The following is a 23,810-nucleotide window of genomic DNA, read 5'->3' on the forward strand; positions in this document are numbered from 1 at the left end:
ATTCAGCTGACCAGCTTAAGTGGGGATTAGTTGTTTTAAAGTTAGATTTTGATTAAAGCATTGTTTTGCAAAAGTTGTAACACACAACACATGGCTTATATACTCTGTAAAATACAAAAGACTTTGTGCAGATTATACGATAAATATGTATTAGAAATGACAAAGGGGGTATTGACTGAAAAATGCCACTTTTTACTTGTCTTGTGCATTTTTTAAATTTGCATTAACATCTTAAAATACTAAACAAATCACAATTTTTTATGTCAGTGCGTATATGAAAATAAGCAACCCTTGCTTGTATAATAACAGGTATATGCAGCAAAGAAGAAGAAACAGTGTGTGCTTGGTCAGGCACCCTGCATGCTCAGATGATCTAGCTAAAAGCTTGGCTGTAGCTATATTTATCTTTGGAAATGCAGGTCTTGAAATAAGTAAAGCGTAACAAAAAAAAAAAAAGCCTGCTAACAGCTTTGAATGAAGCATGTTGTGGCACTTCTTTTTTTTTTCTTTCTTTTGATGACACTTCCAACGCTTCATCTAGTCAGGCTTTGTTCTTGTTAGCTTCAAAGACCTGGCAGTTCAGGTTGAAGTAAAGAAGCACATCAAAGATGCTAAATGCAGACCTTTTTTAAAGAAAAAACTAAATATTTAGCGATGATGAAGAAAGGCATGTTTTTGCTTTTAAATCCAAGCCCCCTCCCTTCTCCTCTCCCATCTTCCCCGCTCTCCCTCACCCCCTTCACCTGGCTGGTTTCACCTGCTGGCAAAGGCTGACACACCACTATGGTAATGGCTTTATTGGCATGAACTGTTGAAGAGAGAAGCCAGCCACCACACGCACCATACCACATCAGCCCACCACAACACTCTCGCTTCACAGCTTCCCCCAACTCTGTGATCTCTCTTAATGTTCTGTGGCAAAATGTGTTTCTCTTTCGTCTCCATTGCTTTTGCCTCTTCTTTCTATTCTATAAATATAGATTTTACTCATGTTGTAATTTTTTTCATCCTTTTTGTGTATTTCAGCATTAAGAAATTATTGGAGGAAGAAATGCTGTTGTCTGTGCTTTGTGAAAGTAAAAGTGAGGTGTGAGAATGAAATATACCGGTTATTTTTGCTAAGATAGCTGTATCGTAAGCAGTGGGAGAGAAGGCAAATTGTAAAGCTGGAATGGTGTTCATGAAGGCTTTGCCTCGGTGTGAAGAGCAAAGCCTGTTGGGAAAAAAAAGAAAAAAAACCTTAGACCATGGAGCTCAGGTTACCCTGGCTCATGTAAACAGTCAGCCATTAAAAAATCATGGCAGGATTTTTGAAAAAAGACTTTATACATCTTTCGCTCCATCTCTCTCTCTCTCTTTTTTTTTTACCTGACCATATGAATACCTTTGACCTTTTTTGGACCCTGTATTCCCATGGTGGGCTGGAGTCAGGTCTAATATAGTGTTATAGCCATGCAAGTATATGGCTCTGCTTGATGTTTGCAGAGAGACAAGCAGAGTGGGAGTGGACAGCAAAATGTAACTGTCAGCTAAAGGAGAGTAATAGAGGCATTCGTAGCGTCATAGGAAACATATGTGGCTCCATATGCTCTCCATGTTCTCCTTTCCAGTCTCTTTCATTGTCTGAGATGCACCACTGATCTGAGGGCCTCTAAAGTGCCCTGTGTGTGTGTGTGTGTATGTGTGTGTGTGTGTGTGTGTGTGTGTGTGTCTACGCCACTCATCTGGGGGCCTCTGTAGTGCCCTGTGCATGAGCGTGTGTGTGTGTACACATGCAGACATACAGAAATGAGTTATGTGTCTTTGTGTGCTAAAAAAAAAAAGACATAAGCATGAACCTTTGTGTTACCACAAAGAAAGTGTGTGTGTATTTCTCCCGTTCTTTATTTCATGGCCATTGTGAGTCGGCTGTGAAGTTGTGCATTTTTCTATTGTGCCCCAGGCACAGGCAGGCCTAGGGAAGACAGCCCTGATGGTCATTAGGACCTGTCAGTATGCCTAGAGGAGGAGTGCTGATAAATTTCAGATAGTGTCAATTGCAGATGAAAGATCTGCTGAAGATGCTAGGGGTGTCACGCTTGACTTGCCACTGCTCAACAAGTCCCATCTTCCTTCCAGCAGCAGCAGGCTACCTCAAGCAGGAAAGTAGGCAGGCTCTCCCACCCTTTACTGGCCCTCAGCCCCCTTCTATCCACAACCCCTCACCCCTTTGCCTACCTTCACTCCCTCACCCCCTTCCCAACACCCCCTCACCCCCCTCCACCCCACCCCTTCCTGCTTACCTTGGCTAAGACGCTTTGCATGTTGATTGGGGGAGGGCTAATCCAGTTTGCAGCTGTCGTAGACCAATGATGAATCACCTTTCCGTCATTTGGCCATGCTCCCCTTGCTCAGGGAGGAGGGAGGACCTGGAGGAGGAAACAACAGTGGAGCGGGGCTGCGGCTCAGAGCGAGACAATGTGAGCCTCTGTTCCCCAGCTAGCCCTCTCTTCCCATTCTGCTCCAGAATAACAATAATGTTTTCTCAGACAAGCCTTTTTGTGTCATGGATGGCTCCGGACTGTGACATCGAGCTGCAATAACAAGGAGTGACATTGTTTCTGCTGGGGCAGGTGGAGGCAGAATAAAGAAAGGGAGTGTGGTTTGAGAGGACTCAAAGCCATCTAGGTCCAGGTAAGAGCACAGTTGTGCCAGTGCCAGGAGCATCAGAGACATGTAGCTCTCTGTGTGGCATCAGAGATTGCTTTAGAAATTCTGCTAAAGAACTGTCGGCATTTCTCGGCTTGACTGATTAGAGATGGGAGGCTTTTTAGCCGTCAGTTAATGACAAAAAAGTTTGGCAAAAGGGAAAAAAAAACAGGATTAAGCTGTGTGTGCAAGAAATAGGGTCAGTTTATTCTGGATCATCCTTAAGAGTATGCTTAGCGGGTGTGATATTTTTAGGGGAGGAGTAAATTAATATACCTTTGGGAAAAAGGCAATGCAGCTTCCATTACTGGAGCACGCGTGAAGAAGACTGACTTGGACTTTTGTGTTGCTGTTTTTTGTTAATTATAATTACCTTTTTGGTGTGTACTGTCTTGCCTAAATGTATATATATTTTTCCCATAAATAATTGATTTGGATTTAAACCCCAAGAAATGACTACGTCTGCCAAAATCTACTGGAAAGTATTATAACATAATATCATTGTAATGTTATTTTAAACCCAGTGAATGCATATCATAATTTAATGTTTTTATCTCATAATTCTGTTTCTTGGTGGCATCTGATATCACTCAGACTACTCAGAGTTGCTTGAGCATTTATCTTTGTGGCCTTTTGTAAAGGCCGATGTTTGTCGATAGCAGAGATACCCCAAACCCTGCAATATAATTAAAAATGACAGTATAACGTACAAAACATTTTATCCTAATTTCATTAACTCACTGTTGCAATGGGAACAGCAGCAGAAACAAATGGGGTGTAGAGTTTGTGGCCATACTTTTTCAAATCACTCGTGCCTTCTTTTAGCTCCATTGTCTGTGCTCAATCAGATCCTTTGAGCGCACAAATGAGAAGAGAGAATAAGGTTTTCAGTGCCGTGGTCTTTTGTATAAACACAGAAACAATTAAGGAGCTTGCCAGAGCAAACACATGCCTCATGAGCTTCTCATCTGCCCATCACTGAGGCATAGACTCTTATAATCAAGCAGAGTGCTGCGTTTTTAACAGGCATGCTGTGCGTTGCTTCCAACCAGCAAACATCTGTTAACAGTCTTCATTATCGCACAAAACGATATATACTTAAGGCCATTTTTGTTTCAAGAAGTATCAGACTAAATTAAGAGTAAACATTTTGCGTTCACATTACGTTAAATTGTGACTGCCAGTGAGAAATCTCAAACTGTGCTGTCAAAATGCTTAACAGTCATTTTATCACTCTGTTCCACACAGGGTTTTTTTGGGTGTAACATTTTGTCTTGTGTACTTCTTTCATTTTAATCTGATAATTGTTTTTTTCTGGGCATTTAGCACAGCATAAAATTGCTTTATTTAAAGTAGTAAAGTAGAAAAATATCACATGCAAGATAGAAATTAGTAAACTTGCATTAAATTGTGTATTTTTCTACTGTAAGTGCAGTGGAATACACTTTTCTTTTTTTTTCCTTATCTTCTGTACTTTTTACTCTCTCATGTTCACCATTTTATACCGTGCACGCTGTGTACACAGAATTCTGCATGAGAGCTCTGCGCCTTCCCTGAAACCAGACTATCTAATTTGATTTGATGTGTGCCTGCGTGTGTGTGTGTGTGTGTGTGTGTGTGTGTGTGTGTGTGTGTGTGTGTGTGTGTGTCGTCAGGTCTATGGAAATGCAGGATCTAGCCAGTCCGCACAGCCGAGTAAGTGGAAGCAGTGAATCTCCTAATGGTCCCAACCTTGACAACTCACACATCGGTAACAATTCCATGACACCCAATGGCACTGAAGGTATGTGTGCAGTGCTGTTGTGCGTACATTTACCTTTCTCTCTTGTAATGCTTGCTAAAATTCCTAAAATAACTGAAAATTGTGACAGTAAACCTAAAAGGATTTTATCACAGTACTTTACAGCAATAAAGCCAGCGTGAGTGTTGAACTGATATTTAGAAGTTTTTTAGGATATATTATCAACACTTTTGCTGTAATATAGTATTAACGAGATACTAAAATGGGGCGTGGATTCATTTGACATTTGCTGGTTCTCAGCCTTAACACAGTTCAGTACCTCTGTTGGTCGTTTTCTCGTGACTATTAGCTGTTTATTTAAGCACCCATGTAATTATTCAAAGCCCACAAATGGAAATGATGGCACTTTGCATATGGTTTCTACTCTACATAGTTATAGTCACTCAGGCGATTCACCTGTGCTTCAAATCTGAGCCTTTGTTTAGTGAAGCAGTCGTGCCCAAATCATAAAACATCAATTTATTAAAAGAACCACATTGTCAGATAAGCTTTAGAAGTATTTTTTTTATTTATTATTTTTGTTTGTTTGTTCATGACACACAGGACCCGTAGTCATGATGTAGACTGTCATGTGTTCCTTTGCCATTCTGTCTTTCCCATAGGTGATAACATCACAATGCTTACCACTGCAGACTGGTTGTTAGGTTCAAACTCACAGTCCGCTGCAGGTTTGTCTACTGTTGGTGCCAATGAAAGGACAATACTTGGTGGTTTTTTTTGTTTGTTTGTTTGTTTGTTTGTTTCAACTCAACTGAAAGCACTCATTGTAATTTTGAACCATCTACTTGACTCATGAAGAAATTTGTATTCTTTAAAATCTCCCCTTAAAATTATATTACTATTTACCAGCTGCAAAGTTATAAAATCGCCTCAACTATTGTGCCTTTCATTCAGAAACTCTGGTACTTGTTGTTATTTTTTTGTGGCATTCTGTTTCAAGCATGGTTTGACACAGACTTGACTTGAGTTCATTGTTAGTGATTGGTCGTACTGTGAACTTGCATATAAGCATTATAATTCTTAATTTTTTAATTTGGTTGTTCCATGCTGATTTCCTGAATACAGTGGTTATTGTGTGCTCTGTGACCTGAATGCTAGTTTATGCATGCATTTACCACTATTTTTCATCAGTGTGCTGTTGAAAAGAACTACCCTTTGTCAGCATATGTTCCTGCACTGAGCAAGCATAGTGGAAACATGTAAAACATGACAGCAAATGGCTTCTTCAACCATGAGGGATTCCACTGAGCATGACTCCTTTGCCCACATTGTCAATCTGTTTTTCCAAAAAAGGAAGAAAACAATCCTTCAGCCCGCCTGAAGTGAAATGGATAGATTTCAAAGAATCCTGAGCTGTCAGATAGCTGTGAAATTGTCTTTGCAAATCTATTGCTGAGCTGTATAATAGCATCAAGGTCAAACAGCGTTCCCCACCCTCTTAAAAAGATTTTATACACCATATATTTCCTTGACATTTCAGTCGTACTTGTGTATCGCTTTTTATCAGCGACTTTAACGCACATCTACTGCACTTATTTTCATTCATCCCACATCTAAGTGCTGACATGTCAGGAGGTTATTTTCTTTAAATTAATAATAGAAAGCTTTAGTATTTTACATTTACTAGAATCCACTCTCGTATGAAAGTTTAATTCATGGTTCTTTTTTAAGTAGATAAAAAACTTTCCTATTGCAGTTTTGATCTTTTCTATTTTGTCACTCTGAAAGATAAATAACAAGAGATCAAAAGAAAATCCATCTTAGGAGATACGCTACCAAAAATAATTAGACAATTCAGTAATACATGTATATAAGACTACTGCAAATGTATCGTGCATTTAAATTAGCTTATTTTACATGCAATACACTTATCAAATGTTATTTTTTTTTCCAAAAAATTATTTTTTGTTTGTGAAAATGTGGAAGCCTAATGTAGTGAGACAAGATTTTCCTTTTTTCCTGACATTGATTTGGTGCTCTCGCTGAGAATGTGTCTTCTTTGTTTGCAGTTAAAACAGAACCAATGAGCAGCACCGAAATCGCCACCTCAGTAGCAGACACCTCTCTAGATAGCTTCTCAGGATCAGGTGAGACGTTTTGGTATGTGTGTGTAAATGTATGTCCGACTGCCTCTCTCTCATGCACACAGCAGATGAGCATAGAGATGACTGACTGATAAGCCGGTACCCGGGAAATGTCCCTTCAGCTAAAACTGCATTACAATGTGTGTTTTTGTGTGGTAGTGTGTTTAAGAACAAGGGGATCTACCTCAACTGTCAGCATATATATATGCTGTGCTTGCTTGCACCTGTGTGTGTGTGTGTGTGTGTGTCCTCACTCCACTGGTTCCCATGTCAGTGAGGACTGAATTATGACCTGTAATGCACTGAGCTTGTCTGTCCGGTGGAGTGACGCGCTATCCCAGTGGCCCTCGATCTCCACGGGCTGTTACCCAATCGGCCTATCAGAGCCAGGCTTTTCACACCTTCCTTTCAGCAAGGAAACATCTCACTCACACACACACTCTCTAACATAAACACATTGTTAAATAAAACAAAGGCCGCAGAGTATGATAAGCATTGTTGGAACTATCATAGGAATTATAACTATTTAAAATTTGGGGGGTTTATTTTTTCCACCATCTGCAGTAAATCTTCGCTGTAAACATTTGTTAATAGCACTATGTGCAGCTGTACATGGTATTAACCTGCTGCTAATTTGCCTTTATTTCCTAAGCTGTTTGACTAAATGCTTGATACTATACGCTCGGAGGACATAAATCACGGCATGACTTTTGTCTCTGACAGTATTAATGAAATTTAGTAATCTTATACCCCATATCCTCCGTGGGGGAAACCCAAAGCGCTCTTCAGAAGAGCAAGTTTTGTCCAGTGGCAGGTGCTACTGATGTGGGAAAAGTGTTCAATATTAATAACGTGTGTGAGGGGTTTGGGCTTACAGTTACATACAGTTAGCGCCCCCCGCAACCAAATCCCTTATTTTACATGTCACGACCAATTAGACAGATGTTTTAAAACTGCGTCTCCGGTACAGTTAAATGCCGAGACTGAGATTGTTGCTTCCCTGAATTGTTGTGGTTTTAAACTAACTGTGAATTATTTTGTCAAGCTTAACAGGTTTTAATTTATACAGCCATCTCTTGCATTTTATTAGCTTATTTTGATTTCATTCAATATGACTAATATTGTTTGTTTTTTTTTAACATTTAAAGTTTAAATTTGCAAAACAGCATTCAAGGTAGCTCTTCCACTCTCAAATTTAATTTCTTTTTAAAGATTTTCTTTCTATTCAGAATTATTTACCAGAGTCCTATAAGTAAATTTATATTTTTTGTTAACGTACACGTGCTCTGTGGGTTGACATGGGTGCACATGCACACACGCATCAGCAACAGTAACCGGGAAGATTTTCTACAAATAATCAAATTATAGATATTAAACGTACTTTTGTGACTGTTGTTATTTGACAAGCTGGAAAAATGAACCCCGTGCTGTGAATGTGTCAGAATGCAAAGTACATTTTGAGTTGTTTGACTTAAAACCGCACTAGCTAGTTTAATTCTCAGTTTAATCTGAGCTTGCTAGCAGCTTTGTGTTAAAGTTGCCTGTCTTATCTAAAGTAGGGCTTTGTGTTGATCAAAAGGTATATTTAAAAATCAGCATCTCTGTGATTTACCATGTCTGATGCTTAAAAAAATGTTTCCGTCTCAGTTTATTTCCCAACTTTGCACCTATCTACCTATCACCTAGTCTCACCTGCACAGTTTGACTGGAGATAGGGTTGATCTGTGAGGCGGCTTTGGGAGAAACCCTCTAACACTATATAGGAAAATGGAGTGAGACAGCTGATATTGCACAATTTTACATACCCCACAACTATAATTAGTGTAGTAATTTTAGAACTAATTTTACAAGTGAATGCATATGATAGTTATTCTGATGAAGGCGGGGAATTGTACAAATATGTACAAAATTGAAGATGGATGGAGTGAGTTTGAGCGTCCCCTGATTATTGCACAGAGAGCCAGAGCCTCATACAGCATGACTGACAAAGGCAATCTAGAGTTAAATAATTTTTTCTGCACTCAAAATAAAAAAATCTTGTAGAGTTGTTTGTATTTCAACCTTAAGAGCACCGGTGATGAAACGAGCAGCACTCATTAGCTCCAATCAGTGACGTCACTTCAGATATGGCTGTGGCTAGAAAGACCCAAAGCATCTTAAGCCACAAGCCGAGACTGATTCAGGCCGTCGTGTGTGTGTTTACACCAGTGTTTGTCATAGCGGCTCAGAAGTATCTCAGAGATACGTGGGTCAGCAGGAGGACCTGATGTTTTTACCTGATTATTTTGCTTCATTATAACTCTCCGGTTTTCAACCTTAAATAAGGTTACCAAAATAAATAGAGTAATGCAATGTAATTACTGTTTCCTTGGAATCCAGAAGTTCTGTTGGCAAAAGATAATATTTACCTTATTTCTTAATGTTTAAATATGTGCTTGCCTCTTTTCTTTTTAACTCTCCTCAGCTATTGGAACCAGTGGCTTCAGCCCAAGACAAACGCACCAGTTCTCTCCACAGATTTACCCTTCCAAGTAAGGTTTCTTTTATTTTTCTGTAAAAAAATAAGCAGCATCCAACTTCATTTCGTTCTTTAATTAGATCCTTCTGCTAGATGGGGGTTTTCCTACTGGCTTTGTTTGCATGGGTGTCTGTAGCCAGGGCACTCTGAAATCTGTTGTAATTATTATCTTGCAAAAATTTCCTTTGCCATTTATTGTTCTTTCACTATGTATATGAGCTTTGCTATGCTGTCTATCTTACAGCTTGGCTGGCTGTTTAGAACGAAGTAGCTCAATCACAAGGAATTTCTCAGTTAGCAAAGTTTGTGTTATGGTTTTGGGGGTAAAACACGGGCCTCACTTTTCCTGCCTTCCTTTTCTCACTCTAGTTTCTTGTTTCTTTTCTCGAATAGCAGAACATATCCGCATATTCTTCCTACCCCTTCATCCCAAAATATGGCTGCGTATGGACAGGCGCAGTACACCACAGGAATGCAGCAGGCCGCAGCTTATGCTAGCTACCCCCAGCCTGGCCAGCCCTATGGCATACCAGCTTATGGTAAGATTAACACAAATGATTGCCTCCTCTTGCTGGAGAGAGTCTGTTAATAATGTCAGAGTTATTGAAATTGTATTAACCCAAAGTCTTGAAAATGCACAACTAATTTTTTTTTCTTCATGAAGTTTAGGAAAAGTACCTTGCTCATGTTCCCAGAATTCCTCCTGTACACCAAAACCAACAGAGATGCTGAGTTGTTGTTTAGTGCCTGCATATTGTCTTGCAGTGCAATAGAAGAAAATTTGCTTATGAAGCTGTTCAGATAGATCAGAAAGATTACTGATATAAATCTGAAAACAAGAACTGGTTTCCTCTGGCATTGCAAGAGAAGCATAGAGTACATCGCTTACTGTAGACTTTATTTGTCCTAAGTCTTTGGAGTGTTTTGACCCCAGAAGACTCTCCAATATGTGGAGGAATTTACACTGTTTATTTGAATAAAGTCCTGCAATCTGCCGTCGCATAGAGACTACATTGTGACTGACTCAGCCAAAACAGTGGTCAGGGTAGCTCACAAACACGGGCAGAATGTTTTGTTACTTGTGCATTTTTCATGTGACCTTTGCTAAATGATAATAACAGTTATTAATAAAATCATAAAATAAAACAAGCCTAATCCAAACATGCGTTTTGGTTTTCGAGCAAAGTAGTGTGCTGTTGTGCAGAGTGATGGAACTCAGCGCAAGATAAAATTTCCAAACAACAAATGATGAAAATCAGTAACAGATAATCACCAGTCATCCACTGTGATTAGTGTGTTATGCTAACAGACAGAGGTGGTGTCCCTTTGCTGTCCAGTGTAATTTAAAACTGTGTTGACTGTTGTCTGTGCATCAAACCGATCTGGTGTCACTAACTGATTTAGGTCCATTGTGGGCAGGCATAAAGACGGAGGGGGGTTTGAGTCAGTCCCAATCCCCGGGACAGACAGGCTTCCTAAGCTACAGCTCTGGCTTCACAACACCACAGACGGGACAGGCCCCCTACAGCTACCAGATGCAGGGTGAGGACATCATTGTGAATTCTTTGCTTTTTCTCCCAATTTTTTCCGAAGTTTGAATTTGTGCGTTAGAAAACACACCACAAGATGAAATACATTTTACTTAAACCCAACAGCATATGAAATAGATGGCAAACTATTTTTTATTTTTTTGCTGTTTCTTTAGTGGGTCTCTTTTTGGATGTAATGCACAAAATCCTGTCTTTATATTCAGCCTTTCCAAATAAGGTTTATTGTACTTTTTTTTTACATTAGAAACATAGCTCTCTGGTGATGTTTTATCTACATGCAGAGGAAGACTTATTCACAGCACAGCCCTCGCCCTCACCCTTGATAGTGGTTGCAACCCAGCGGTGTTATGTGCAGCCACAACGGCTGCCTTCTTTTCCTCTCCTCTCTTAAAAGAATCAACACAGATGGAAAAATGGCAAGCACTTAGGAGGCAGCAGCCATGTCGCTCCCCAGCCTTTGTTTTTTCTCTCCCTGTGATCATATTTTCATTTGTTTAAGAACTGAGAACACAGAGATTTATGCCCTTGAAACCGATTAAGATGAGTTGTGCACCCTACACTCCCCCTTTTTGTGCTCTTTCTCTCCAGCCATACAGTTTAAATGTAGATCAGGCCTAATGCCCAGTGGAGTGTATCTGTTACACTCTTTCTGCTTCTCTCTGGTTCAGAAAGCCTCTGCACTGAGCAAGCTAGCTGCTAGTGCAGTCTTTGTATTCTCTCCTGTAATATCTAAAGTGTGACAGTTGAAATATCTCCACATGTTGCTGAAAAGCCCCCAGAACATCCCACAATAAATAACACCAGCTCAGCAGCAGATGTGGCAGGGGAAGCCTCTCTTCCACGCCTCTTAACCAAATACAGTTGGCCACATTCAGAGATTTTGGAGCACACTTCACACCTGAAAAAAGGAGAGGCAGAGAGAGAACGACAGGAACAAAAGTCAGAGCATGTGTGGCAGAGTGCACAAGCTGCTATCCTGCCCTTAGTGGTTTAACTCATGATGACTGTATTATGTTCCCATTCATCTTCTAAGTATTATGCTCTTACTCTGTCTTTCTTTTAACCTCCGTCTATCTCAGCCTCTCCCTCACTCTCTTCAGCTATCTCTGCCTATCTTTTCCCCCATGTTAGCGTTAAGTGCGTTAGTAATTGACAGCCATGTAAGATGACAGATTGACCACTATTCTGGCCCTGGGTTCTCTAACTGTGGCTCTGGCCCTCCGCCACACCATCATCATTACTCTCTCCGGCCTATTGATCTGCCTGGGCAATGTGCCTCAGGCCTGGGTGTCCCAACCAAAGACTCCTTTTCCACATCTGATACTCCCCTTTCTTTCAGTGTCGCTGCCACCAGCCTGTGGCCAGCTGTCAAGGCAGAGGACGATTAGATTAATGTTTTTTGCTCTTTGCTTTCATCTCTGATGCGATCGAGCTTTGTGTGGTTGCTAAAGTCAAGGTACCAAATCATAAAGTGGACACTTGGGGCACTTTTTTTGTAGGGCATTTCAGGGAGTACCGAAAATGGCAAAAAATATTAGAGGAGCGTAAACAGACAGAGACATTGTTTTTATGGTGGTGCTGAGCAGATGCTAATTAGGTGAATAATTGGGTTCCAGCATTCTGTCCCAATGGTAGTGCGAGCTGAAGAAGCTGAAGCCTTGGTTGCCTTTTAAAAGGAGAGCCCCATCTGGACTTGATAGGCTATTCCCAAGTGGGGCATACAAACTTCTGCTACAAATATTGTGCACTGATGATAGACATAGCCCATGGCAAGGGACTGATCAAGCAAAGCAAATGGACTTCCAATTGTGGAGCCAGAAGGCAGGAGGGAAGGAGGAGAGGAGGGAGGGATGATGTCTGGTCCTGAGTGAGTGAACTAACTGGAGCAGGACAGGGGGAGGGAGAGAAAACATGCCCCCCGGGGAACCACAAGGCCCTTTCTTTCTCTCCCTGCTATAACCAGCACCACCACTCCAAACAGCATGGGCTCATTCTCACCGGGCTAGTGGGGGTCCCCTCAGCTTTTATGTGGCTCCTTGTTCTCCACAGAGCAACCCTCAAACTTGCCAGCGAGAGCTTTTATGACTGTTTGAACTGTGCATTAGGCTAATTTGTTGTTCTTTGCGGCCTTTGCTCCTTGTTTTTGTCTTATTGTTCAATTGAACCTTCGCAGTATTTTGAACTTTCTTCAGCGAACACAGGAAAGTTTTACGTATCTCCTTCCCCTTAAAATATTAAACAAGAAAAGAAAGTGCAACGCTGATAATTACCGGGATGTAAAACATGCTGGAGGAAAAACTGCACATGCGGCACAAATAATTATTAAATTCTGGTAATTTAAAGGTATTTCTTTTTTATCTTTTAGCCACTGTGCTGCAAGTGTAGCTAACTGACAAGTCAAAACTCAATGTCTTTATGCTGCTTTGGATGCACTGCCTTATCACCCCCGCACCCAAAAAAAAGACACACGCACAAAACACACACACACTCCCCTCCACCCACACAGAAAAACTTCCCTAATCATTCCCCCCTTTCTGAAAGCTGCTTCATGTTTGTCACGGTGTGGGAGGGCCCTCCTGATGGGGCCAATGACCATAGGATGAAAGGAACTCCCTCTGTTTGTGTCTGACAACAAAGGTGTAATTACGTCCTCATTTAGGAACAGTAAATCTATCTCCTGCCTCATTTTCACTGAAGCTGTGGGATACTTTCTTGGCCTTGGTAGGATGACTACGGTTATAGGTAAAGAAATTGTTTAAAGAATACGACGGTGCCCTTTTTGTGTCCCCTGCGGCTATGTGGACAAACAAGCTGCTTTTGTATGGACAGAAATGAGTTACAAAGCCCACTGTTTTTTGGGCTCAATGTTTTTTAACAATTCATTTGGAATGAAATAATTAAAATTGTCACTGAGAGTGAGAGAGAGTGACCAGAACTGACCAAAACCCTCGATTTTTAGTTTTGTTTATTTTAATGTGTGCATTACACTGTTGGCAGAATAATTTGCTTCTACTAAACTCCACAAGTAATCATTTCTTAATTGCAGTCATTATTTTGGATCACAATGAATTGCACTTGAGTTGATGAGAAATCTGCACATAAAAGTCACATCAACACATCGTGGCCCCTACTCACAGCTTTTCCGATGAGTATTTTGCAATTAAACTTCTTTATAAACACGATTGTTGCTCATTTGCTCAAATGGGAATCCCCTTCACTACATCTTTATAATGGATAAACCAGTTTTACTTAGTTGACCAGTTCACAGTCATTGTTTGTGATTAAATAAATATTTGAGTTCAGTTTAATGCCGTTAAGCCTTGGGCAATAAAATCTGGCAAATTCTTTCTTTTTTTTCCTTTTTTTAATAGTTACAAGTAACATTTATATATTAATTCGTGGATCGAAATATGTAAATGAAGACAGATTTTTATGTTAATTATTCAGTTCTTTAAATCGTCACAGTAACTGTTATCTCAAGAATTAGGATCTGGTTTCTCTACAGTGTAGGACCCCTTTAAGCTGTCCCTCCTGCTGTTGACATGACAGTACAGGTGGATGGCCACTGAGGAGAGATGTTGTGTCCCAGAGGGCAGCTGCTGCTGTCCTATGCTACAAATCATAGCATGTATGATATTAGGGCATTAGATACTATCGACCCTTTTGAGTGATTTAATTACCCAGAAGAACCATAGTTTGAACAAGTGGAAAGGAGAAGCATACATATTCATCAGGGCTGGATTTCAGTAGCACACCATGCCAGAGCTGCTCACCCCAACTTCAACCCTCTTTTCATATACATCTCTGTCACTATACCCCCACCCCCCACCTCCTACTCATGTCCCGTCCAGAGTGCATCCACCGTTTCCACCCCCTTTACTCAACGCCACCCTTCGGTAACTCGCACACAACAGTCTCTTGTGTTCTTCGCATTGTGCGGGCTTGGAAGCAGGTTTTGCCCCCCCCCCCCCACCTCTGCACTGTCATTCATCAGGCCTGATCCAATCACAGATAAGGGAGGAAGAGCAGAAAGATAAGGCCACTGTTTGGAGCTCTCCCTGAGGCCTCCCTCTGTTCACCTACTAAAATAGTTGTTTCAAGATGAATCTTTTTTCCCCCTCCTAACAATGCACCATTTTATTTACACTACTGCAGATTTAATTTTGTCTTTTGATGTAACATAACTTAAAGTTCCAATGTTTTTCTCCTCATAGGTGGGACTTTCACAACAACGTCAGGATTGTACACAGGAAATAACTCCCTGACAAACTCAACTGGCTTCAACAGCACGCAACAGGTAGCTGCGGATTTCTCCCTTATCTCCTTATTCCTCTAATCTGGTATCAATTTGCAGCTATCATTTTATACTTGAGGTTTGAACTGCAGCCTCAGATCTTGGAAATCTTCATGAAACATGCGTACTCAATATGCTACATATCACCCATGACACATTCAGACATAAATCATTCACAATGTCAAAAGCTTTGTACACGGGCTTATCTACCGTACCTCCTCCAACACATGTATATTATGCCACAGAGGAAAGGAGGAGGGGAAAAAATAAGACAGATCGTTGTCCAGATGTAGGACAGAACAGAACATGTGTTTGCATTTATTTTTTGGAATCTGCACTGTAAAGTAGCAACACTGGTGCAGGGCATTTCTCAGATTACCCTGCCAAACCACCTAGTTATTTTCTTCAATTCTGCTACCTTTTGTCTTTCTGTCTGCCTCTGTGTTTTGATCTAAATCTTCCCTCTAACATCCCATTGAACTTATCATTCCATTTGACTCTTTTTTTATGTATCCCTGCCCAGACATGCACTTCTTCTCTGAACATGTTGACTTTATGTCTGAGTGAGCACCCTGGTAATACTTATGTAAAAGTCACGATGGCAGTATTATGACGCTGGTCCTAGTAAGGATAAAATGGTCTGTATTTGTATAGCGCTTTACTAGTCCCTAAGGACCCCAAAGCGCTTTACACATCCAGTCATCCACCCATTCACACACACATTGGTGATGGTAAGCTACATTGTAGCCACAGCCACCCTGGGGCGCACTGACAGAGGCAAGACTGCCGGACACTGGCACCACCGGGCCCTCTGACCACCACCAGTAGGCAACGGGTGAAGTGTCTTGCCCAGGGACACAACGAGCGAGACTGTCCGAGCCGGGGCTCGAACCGACAACCTTCCGATTACAAGGCGAACTCCCAACTCTTGAGCCACAATCAAATATCTCCATTTGCATTTGCAGACAAGAAAATGACCCATTGTCTGGAAAGCATCTTAGAAATAAGTCCAGCCTTTTGCACGCTTGGAACTGGGCAGGCTTTTGGACAGAAACTTAAGAAAAGGGAATTTAAGAAAAGGATTCCCTAAAAGTCATGAACTAGCCATGGAGATGATAATGTTAAATGAGATGCAGTGAACTTAGGACAAATTCTTCAAAGAAATTTTGAACATGATGTCTCTTTTAACTCTGTCATCTCCATTACCACAGCACCATTTCCACAAACCATGAACAGAAACTCCAGTGCTGTCCAGTTTTGAGTGTATGACATCATGTGTGTAACGTCTCTTTTCATCACTATTGGGAAGATGTCTGAATGAAACCTTGAGGAACACTGACACACAGAGTTGACCTACAGAGTTGTGTCAAATTAAAGTAAAAAGCTGAACACTGAACCACTACAGTGCTCTTAGAGGGAAAAGTACAATAGGGGTTAATAAAAAGTTGTTCTAAGTGATCGTCTGTATCCTGAAATGAAAATCATGAGTGTTCTTCCCCTGAAAGAATTCAAGCAGTTTTTGGTTGCAATTTATTCCCTTACATGTGTCTGACTAAATGAAATGCCATCACTTTAATCAACTAATTAAAAGTTATCAACTTTTTCAATTTACCCTACTTACTCCACAGGACTACCCGAGTTATCCAGCCTTCGGCCAGGGCCAGTATGCTCAGTATTATAACAGCTCACCCTACACTTCACCCTACATGACAAGTAACAACACCAGCCCCAGCACGCCCTCAACCACCACTACCTACACCCTCCAGGAACCACCCACTGGCATCACCAGCCAAGCCCTCACAGACAACCCTGCAGGTAGGAATTAAACCTCAGCTAGACCTGCCTTGTATAACCTGAATACCACGAGTTTGATTCTGGTAAGAGGTGTGTGTCTCTTGGAATTTGCTCTCCATAGCAGAGAAAATGTTCACTTCCACTACATAAGAACAGGACAGTTTGAGCCACTACATCTAGTGGTGAGATAAAACAGAAATCAGATGTAAGATTTTCCATAATTTCATGTGACATTAATGCATCATCTTGCAACTGAGATTGTATATTATAAGCCACTCAGAATTTTATGACTGCATTTGAAATTGTCATCATTCACACTGAAGACAGCTGGCTTTAACTAAATAGAATTTCATACTTCCATCATTCAATTTAGATAAAGGACATTTTAGCTATTTCCAGTTGACATGCACTCCATTACCTCTTGTTTATTAAATCAGTATGGCGCACAGTAGCCTTTATTATTTGTTCTGCATCTGATTTATGGCATGCTTGTTACCTGCAGTCTTATAAGTTATGTCTCCTGCAGGATGCTGTCTGTCCTCCATCAAGACAAATGGTCCCTTTAAACATCTTTTCTAAAAGCAAATAGAAGCTCGTCTTCGGTGCGCTCTTTTAATACTCCCTTTCCTCCTTCTTTCCTTCCTTTCAGGAGAGTACAGTACCATCCACAGTCCATCAACCCCCATTAAAGATTCAGATTCAGATCGATTGCGCCGAGCCTCGGATGGAAAGTCACGTGGCCGTGGAAGAAGGAACAACAACCCATCACCGCCGCCCGACTCTGACCTTGAGGTAGGGTGAACCCGCTACCTTGGCGACAGACAGCCTCGCCTTGTCTGAGACACATGGACACTAATCCACTTACTATATGGCTGCCACACCAACTTTAACACTTGATGGACATTAATACTTAAAGACATGATTCCTTAACTTTAAATGCATTATTAATGCATTGTGGAATATATGAGTCATCACTAAACGCATATCATCTATAAAGAGCTTTGTATATCGTATAAATAAACAATAAGGCATGTGATTAAGTGAGTCATCACTGATGAGATACGTACTACATATATACCACGCACTGAAGACTGCTCACTAGCTGTTGCTTACAGTGGTGTTATTGCCCACTTTGATAGTGACCATGTGTCAAAATAAACTTGCTGTAATTTCGAGGACTCTTCATTAATATGTTATTAATTTGACTGAGGATAATAGCAGCCATTAAAACACTGACATCATGGCATGTTAACATATCTAGTTAATTAGTTTGTCACTATTGATTACTCTAATGTAAAGGGCATGGGGTGGAAAGCGTGTAGTGGGGTGGTGAGAGAAGTGTTGCGGTGACCAACCCAAGCAAATGGATCCTGGTCCCTGTGGCACACGAATACGCTCCTGGCCTATTGACCAGGAGGATCACCTTGCAGCCCTACAGAGTGCACCATTGATTTTGCCTCTTTTTTTCTCTGTTTTTCTTTGTTTCTTTCTCCCCCACCTCTGCCCCCCATCTCTCTAGCGAGTTTTCATCTGGGACCTAGATGAAACAATCATCATTTTCCATTCCTTGCTTACGGGTTCTTATGCCAACAGATATGGACGGGTGAGTGACATCAGACTCTGGCAGTAGCCATTCACTTTATCAGCAAAATGCATGAATATTAAAAGGAGGGGGGCAGAGGATAGATTTCACTTTGCTCTAACCCCACAGTGAGACGATAGAGCAGAACTCAATGTATAGATAATTGCTTCTTCTTCTTTTTTTAAATGAGTCCAATGAGATCTGACAAAAACCTGACTGCTCTTTGCAGCTGTTGGGGGGCTCTGCATGGCCCGTCCAGGCCCGGCTGTAGGGGCTCACAACAGTTGCACTCTGGATGTCTATTGACACATCTTGAGTGTTCCTTTCTCCTTCAGAAATGCCACATTGTTAGTTTAATTAAGTGCTTCTCAATCCATCCTTTTCAGACAGGGATCTCCCTGGAGACCCTGGCAGGAGAGTGAGTCCACTAAATACAGCCCAGCCAGAACTCAAACTAGAGCTTAGAAATTCTGCCAAACCTGGCTTAATTAAGACTCAACAAATATGTATGTATTAACAAACATATATTTTTATTATTATAGCGAAAGGTCATTTCTATCCCATGTAACTTTGTGTGCTCATGAAATGAAGAGTTTACTTTTCCAGGGTTTTCTATTTGTTGTTTCATGTAAATTGCTTCTCTAAATTTAAACCTTCAAAACAAATAATTTGGGAAATAAGCCAGAATGCTTTTCTCATGGTTATATTGAGGTCATAGGTTCCTTTAAAGTACATCATCCTGTCTGTTTTTCCCCTTCTAGATATAAAAACTGACTTTAATATGAATTTCATAAACTAATATGCATTTTATTTTAATTTTGTTTTAGAACAGTGTTTTGTTTTTGTTTTTTTGAAAATGACATATTACTCCTCCTATGTCAGAGAGCTTAGCGTCTGCAGCCCATGCTCTGTGCCTTTGTTCTGGTATGAGGGGTGTTTGATGGGGGTAGTGTTTTGTTTTGGGGGTGAAAGAGGGCTGCCCCACGACCCTTTACTGTTTATTTACTTTATTCCCAGCCCTGCCTGCTGCGTAAAGAGAGAGCTAAACGCTTAGGGAGCTGTGGCTCCGTCATGAGGGTCTCTTGCACCATGCACACACATAATCACACATAGGGTCTCCAGTGTGCTCCTCTGAAACTCCATAATGGCCCATTCCATCAGAGCTCATATAGGATGCGACAGCTAACTAGAGCCACTCACTCTGGATTTTTTCATTTGTTCTCTGTTTTTCTTCCTCTCTGCCCATTTTACTCACTTTGTAACCCATGTTTTTGTCCCTCTGCCATGCCCTTATCTGAAATACAGATCTATAAACTCCCTTAGAAAAGAAAGTTAAGACTAACAACCAACACAACCATTCCACCCCCTTCTCCTCCTTTCTGGCTTTCATTGATGCCAGGCATAAACAAAAAAGATACAAAACAGTTTTCCCTCCTAGCTGCTCTAAACTTGCTATAAATAGATGTGTATCTAAGTGAGTGCACATCCACACTTTCGCTCACTCTCTGTGACCTCCCACCCGCACACTCTCTGACTTTTTTTTCTCTCCCTCTCTCTCTCTCCCTCATACACATAAACACACTGCTGTTCTTATCAGCTCTTTTAATTGGCATCAAGGCAGCTCACCCCCATAAAGCTGATGGCTAAGGCCAGCTGTGCTGGTACTGGGCTGGCCAGAGCAAGAGCTTAAAGTGGGTGGGGATGGGGGTTGTTATTGGTAAGGGGCTTGAGGGTGGAGGGGGAGGCTTGGCGTCCCCCTAAAGCCACTGACATCTCAGGACAGGTGGTGCTGGAGCAGTGACAGCAGCAGCACTTTGGCCTTCTGGCCTGCTTGTATTCTTAACTCCCTCACTGACTGATTGTTTAGATTTAATTGGAACGGATTCACTTGTGCAGAAAAGGCAGCCTTTTCCCACCAAACCAGTCCATAAGAGTGAATCACCCAACAGCGCCAGAGGTTGGGAAGAGGGAGCTGGTAGCCTGTTCATGTGGGAGGCTAATTATTTTTGATGAATTCTTACTGAAAGATTGGTTCAAACTGGGAGGTTAAGAGGAAGGAGAAAGCCTCTAGAAGTGGGGATTGAGCTCTCCTTGTGTGGTTTGTACTCTGTCATTTTAGAGAAAACATAAGCATTGTGGGGTGTGACAGCTAATCAGCGGAAAGCTCAGGTGTGTCTTTAGGTGGTTTAACTCTGTAATCCCTGCTTCTGGTCCTGCCTGGCTTGTCTCTTATACAGGTCTCACCCAGCTGCAGGAAAACCTCCTCCACGGGAAGCTTTTGTCTTGACTTTGTCCTTTACTTGCTGAGGACATTCTGCTGATTTGAGACTTAAAATGTAAAAGGCATTCAATATGTATGAAAACAAACAAGCACAAAAAAAGAATGTAAACATATCTCTCAAGTTATTTAATTAATAGTAATATTAATATATATGAAAACCCAAAAGTAAAACAACAATAAACAATGGACAATTTTATAATCATAAGAAGTTTCATTACAATTACAGTCATTAGGGTTTATAATTTTGTAGATGTTCATGTGAGAATGATCTGATGACATTTTGCCTATACGTTAACTTTTTAAAAGGAAAACTGCACACATTGTCACATGCTCATTAACTATTTACAGTGTTGTTCACTCCTCTCTTGGTATTATCTTACAGACAGTGCAGCCATATCACCATTGCAGCACGTGTCACATTGCTGACAGAGATCACAATTTAAGGAGGAATTTGTAGTTGCGCCTGATATAGGGATTAATATAATTGTTGAATTATTTTGCAGTTTTAATTTTGAACAAATGGAGTGACTGTCAGTTAACTAAAGAAACTTTACAGGGAATCGTATTTTATCATGTAGAGAGCAATCAGATGATACATCTGGACAACTATGTGGAGAATGGGCTATTTACGATGAGGCTGTGACCCCGGCTCTTCCATTTAACTGCCCCTCCCAAGAACAGGCATGGTTTTACTCGGTTCATTCTGTCTGTCTGTGGCATTTCTGATGACTATTCTGGTCCCTTTCAGAGGGTCGTAAACAGAGGCTGAAACTTTCAAGTGCGCCTAATGTCTTCTTTTATGGGAATACCTTGCTGTAGAATTTAAAGGGATTTCTGTGTTAATTGACAGACTTGCAGGGAACTTCATTATTTACTGTTCTGCATTGCTTCATCTGCTTCTTCAAACATACAGTATATACACACACACTTATATTTCAGAATAATGTGGTTTGATTTAATTAGTTTTGTCTGTTTTCTGTAGGACCCGCCAACATCTGTATCGTTAGGCCTTAGGATGGAAGAAATGATCTTCAACTTGGCCGACACGCACTTATTCTTTAACGACTTAGAGGTGAGTCTGTTTGTGTGTGTTTTACTCTGGTATGTTTTGTTTCTGCACAATTGCCTTCAGTTTGCTTTCTGATGATTTTAGTGGCCAGAGGAGTGGATGTGCTGGGGTGTGAGAATTTTTTAGTAAAAGAAGCAACTGTTACGTAGCGTAGAGCCTCTTTTACTAATCTCTTAGTAATCTATCCCATAAGCGATGGCATGAATTTTACATGCGCTGTCAGTCTCCTGGGTCACCAGCCCTGCCCCCCCACCTCCACTGTCTTCCCACTCCCATGGCAGCTAGTCCAATTTGTCAGGCTCTAGTGTTTCTGTGGCTGCTCTGTCTGTGTGTCATGCTGTGTGCTTGGTGTCGCTGTCCACCTACACCACACCACAGACCCCCTCCGTCACAGCATGAAATCCCTGCCACCTCCCCTCCCTTGCCCCCCTGATTCATGTACAGTTAGTGTAAAATCTTCCCCTGGGGCACAGGAATAGAAGGATCAGGCGTGGAGAAAAATGTGTGTCACATTTGTTTCAACAAATGTGACACACACTTCATGCATGGGTATGAAGCATACCCTCTGTGCAGATTCAAATGTCAAACCCAACTTACAAGCAACTGTCCACAAATTTATCGCATTTTTTATATTTGCAGTTTTTTTTTTGTCCACGCCTCAACGTTTTTCTCCCGGTGAATCTGATCCCACCGGCCCTGCTTTTTTCCTCAGAGTCCTGCTTTATGCTGACCTCACAGGAGAGGAAATGTTTTGTTTGATACTTAAGTGTGAAGAGATCTGCGGCCGGCCTGCCAAGTCTCATTACTCACCACCATGTTCGGCTGTGCTACATGAAGCAAGCCCAAGAACGAGCAAAAAACATGGGAGACAGGGAGACAGAGAAAGAAAATATGCATACTCCCCCAAAAAGACAAGCGACTGAGATCCCAAGTGCAGTCATCGTGATCAAAGTTAATTGGCTACAATTGGCTGGTTAAATATTTCCTTATGCCCTGGCCATGTAGAAGCTGTTGTAGCTGCACTTTATTTAATAGATGTGCCCCAATCATTTGAAAAAAATGGCACTTTGTGACAATGTTTAAATGTGGTTTTGCTCAACATCTGTCCCGTGTTTTGATCCTTTCATGTGCTTTGAAAGTGTTCGCAGATGAATTGGCAGCTCAGTCTACTTCAAAACTCCAGAACACACATTTCTTCTGCTCTGTCTCAGCAACAGTACTATTTGATTTTGTGTTTAGGCGTTAAGGACTCAATTTGGCAGCTTAAATTGGTGTAGTATGCTTAGGTAGGGATGCTTTTTACAGTGTCCAGTGTAAAGACATCTCTGCAGATTCTGCAGTAATTGTCACTAACAATCATACCAGAGGAGGAGTGACATTCTCTTGAAGGCATATTGATCTCTCCTCTTAAGCTGAGCAGGGCCAGTGTGAGTGTTAAGTGCCAGGTCTCAGCAATGCCTAACCAGTTGTATTTCCTCTCTGCTGATTTACGGTCCTGCATCTCAGATAGAGCCAAGTAGAGTCCAACTATAAATACCACAGCCAGCAGCAGTTATGTATTTAAGCATGTGCAGAAATGCATATGGTCCATCTAATTTGGTCTAAGCCATAAAGGGAGACCCCAGAGGCTGTGCAGAAACACAGGTGCAGAGTTAGTGGCCTGACGGTGTGTGAGTGGTCCATCTAAGTCTTAACACTGTTCTGACAGCCACTGCACGAGGATATTAAATAGGAGCTCAATAAAATTTCAAAGTGTGTATAATTCCTAATTGTTTTAATTTGAATATGGTTTCTTTTAAAAAAAAAAATAGATTCAAAGTTTTTAAAGCATTGGGCTGCTTTATAGGACATCTAAAAACCACAATTAAGCATAATATTGTACTGAGTCTGCAGAGGCCACATGCCACAGGCCACAGCGTATAATGCGTGTTAGTGTGTGTGTGTGTATCTGTGTGTGAATAGAGGCTGGACTGTGTTGATAGAGCTGGTGAGTGACGATTCAGGGGAAAGTCATAAAAAGAAAGAGGGCATGCCGAAGGGGTCAACAGGGATCAGTTTCCCCCTTATGTCTCTCTCTCTCTCTCTCTCTCTCTGTCCCTCGCCCTTTTTCCTCCAACCATTTTTTTCTGGATCAGCACTCTCTTGTTTT

The 23,810-nt window shown here is 41.2% G+C and overlaps 1 protein-coding gene across 6 annotated transcripts in view; it reads left to right on the forward strand.

Moving 5' to 3' along the window:
- The window catches only part of eya1 (EYA transcriptional coactivator and phosphatase 1), a 62,758-nt gene that overhangs the window by 25,806 nt on the left and 13,142 nt on the right, over positions 1-23,810 (forward strand). For 2 of the 6 annotated variants that reach the window (XM_084939217.1, XM_084939216.1), the window contains exons 2-12: positions 4,344-4,471; positions 5,092-5,157; positions 6,499-6,576; positions 9,038-9,104; positions 9,485-9,630; positions 10,511-10,633; positions 14,856-14,938; positions 16,564-16,750; positions 17,379-17,521; positions 18,249-18,332; positions 21,575-21,664. In XM_084939217.1, coding sequence (XP_084795343.1) covers positions 4,348-4,471; positions 5,092-5,157; positions 6,499-6,576; positions 9,038-9,104; positions 9,485-9,630; positions 10,511-10,633; positions 14,856-14,938; positions 16,564-16,750; positions 17,379-17,521; positions 18,249-18,332; positions 21,575-21,664 — 1,191 coding nt within the window. In that variant the 5' untranslated portion in view covers positions 4,344-4,347. Of the gene's footprint in view, positions 1-2,564; positions 2,674-4,343; positions 4,472-5,091; positions 5,158-6,498; positions 6,577-9,037; positions 9,105-9,484; positions 9,631-10,510; positions 10,634-14,855; positions 14,939-16,563; positions 16,751-17,378; positions 17,522-18,248; positions 18,333-21,574; positions 21,665-23,810 lie in introns of those variants that run through there. The other 4 variants (XM_084939215.1, XM_084939218.1, XM_084939219.1 and 1 more) reach the window with 4 other exon arrangements.

This window comes from Perissodus microlepis, chromosome 9, assembly GCF_051167445.1.
Source record: "Perissodus microlepis isolate ML-2025 ecotype Zambia chromosome 9, ASM5116744v1, whole genome shotgun sequence".
NCBI classification, from domain to species: Eukaryota; Metazoa; Chordata; class Actinopteri; order Cichliformes; family Cichlidae; genus Perissodus; species Perissodus microlepis.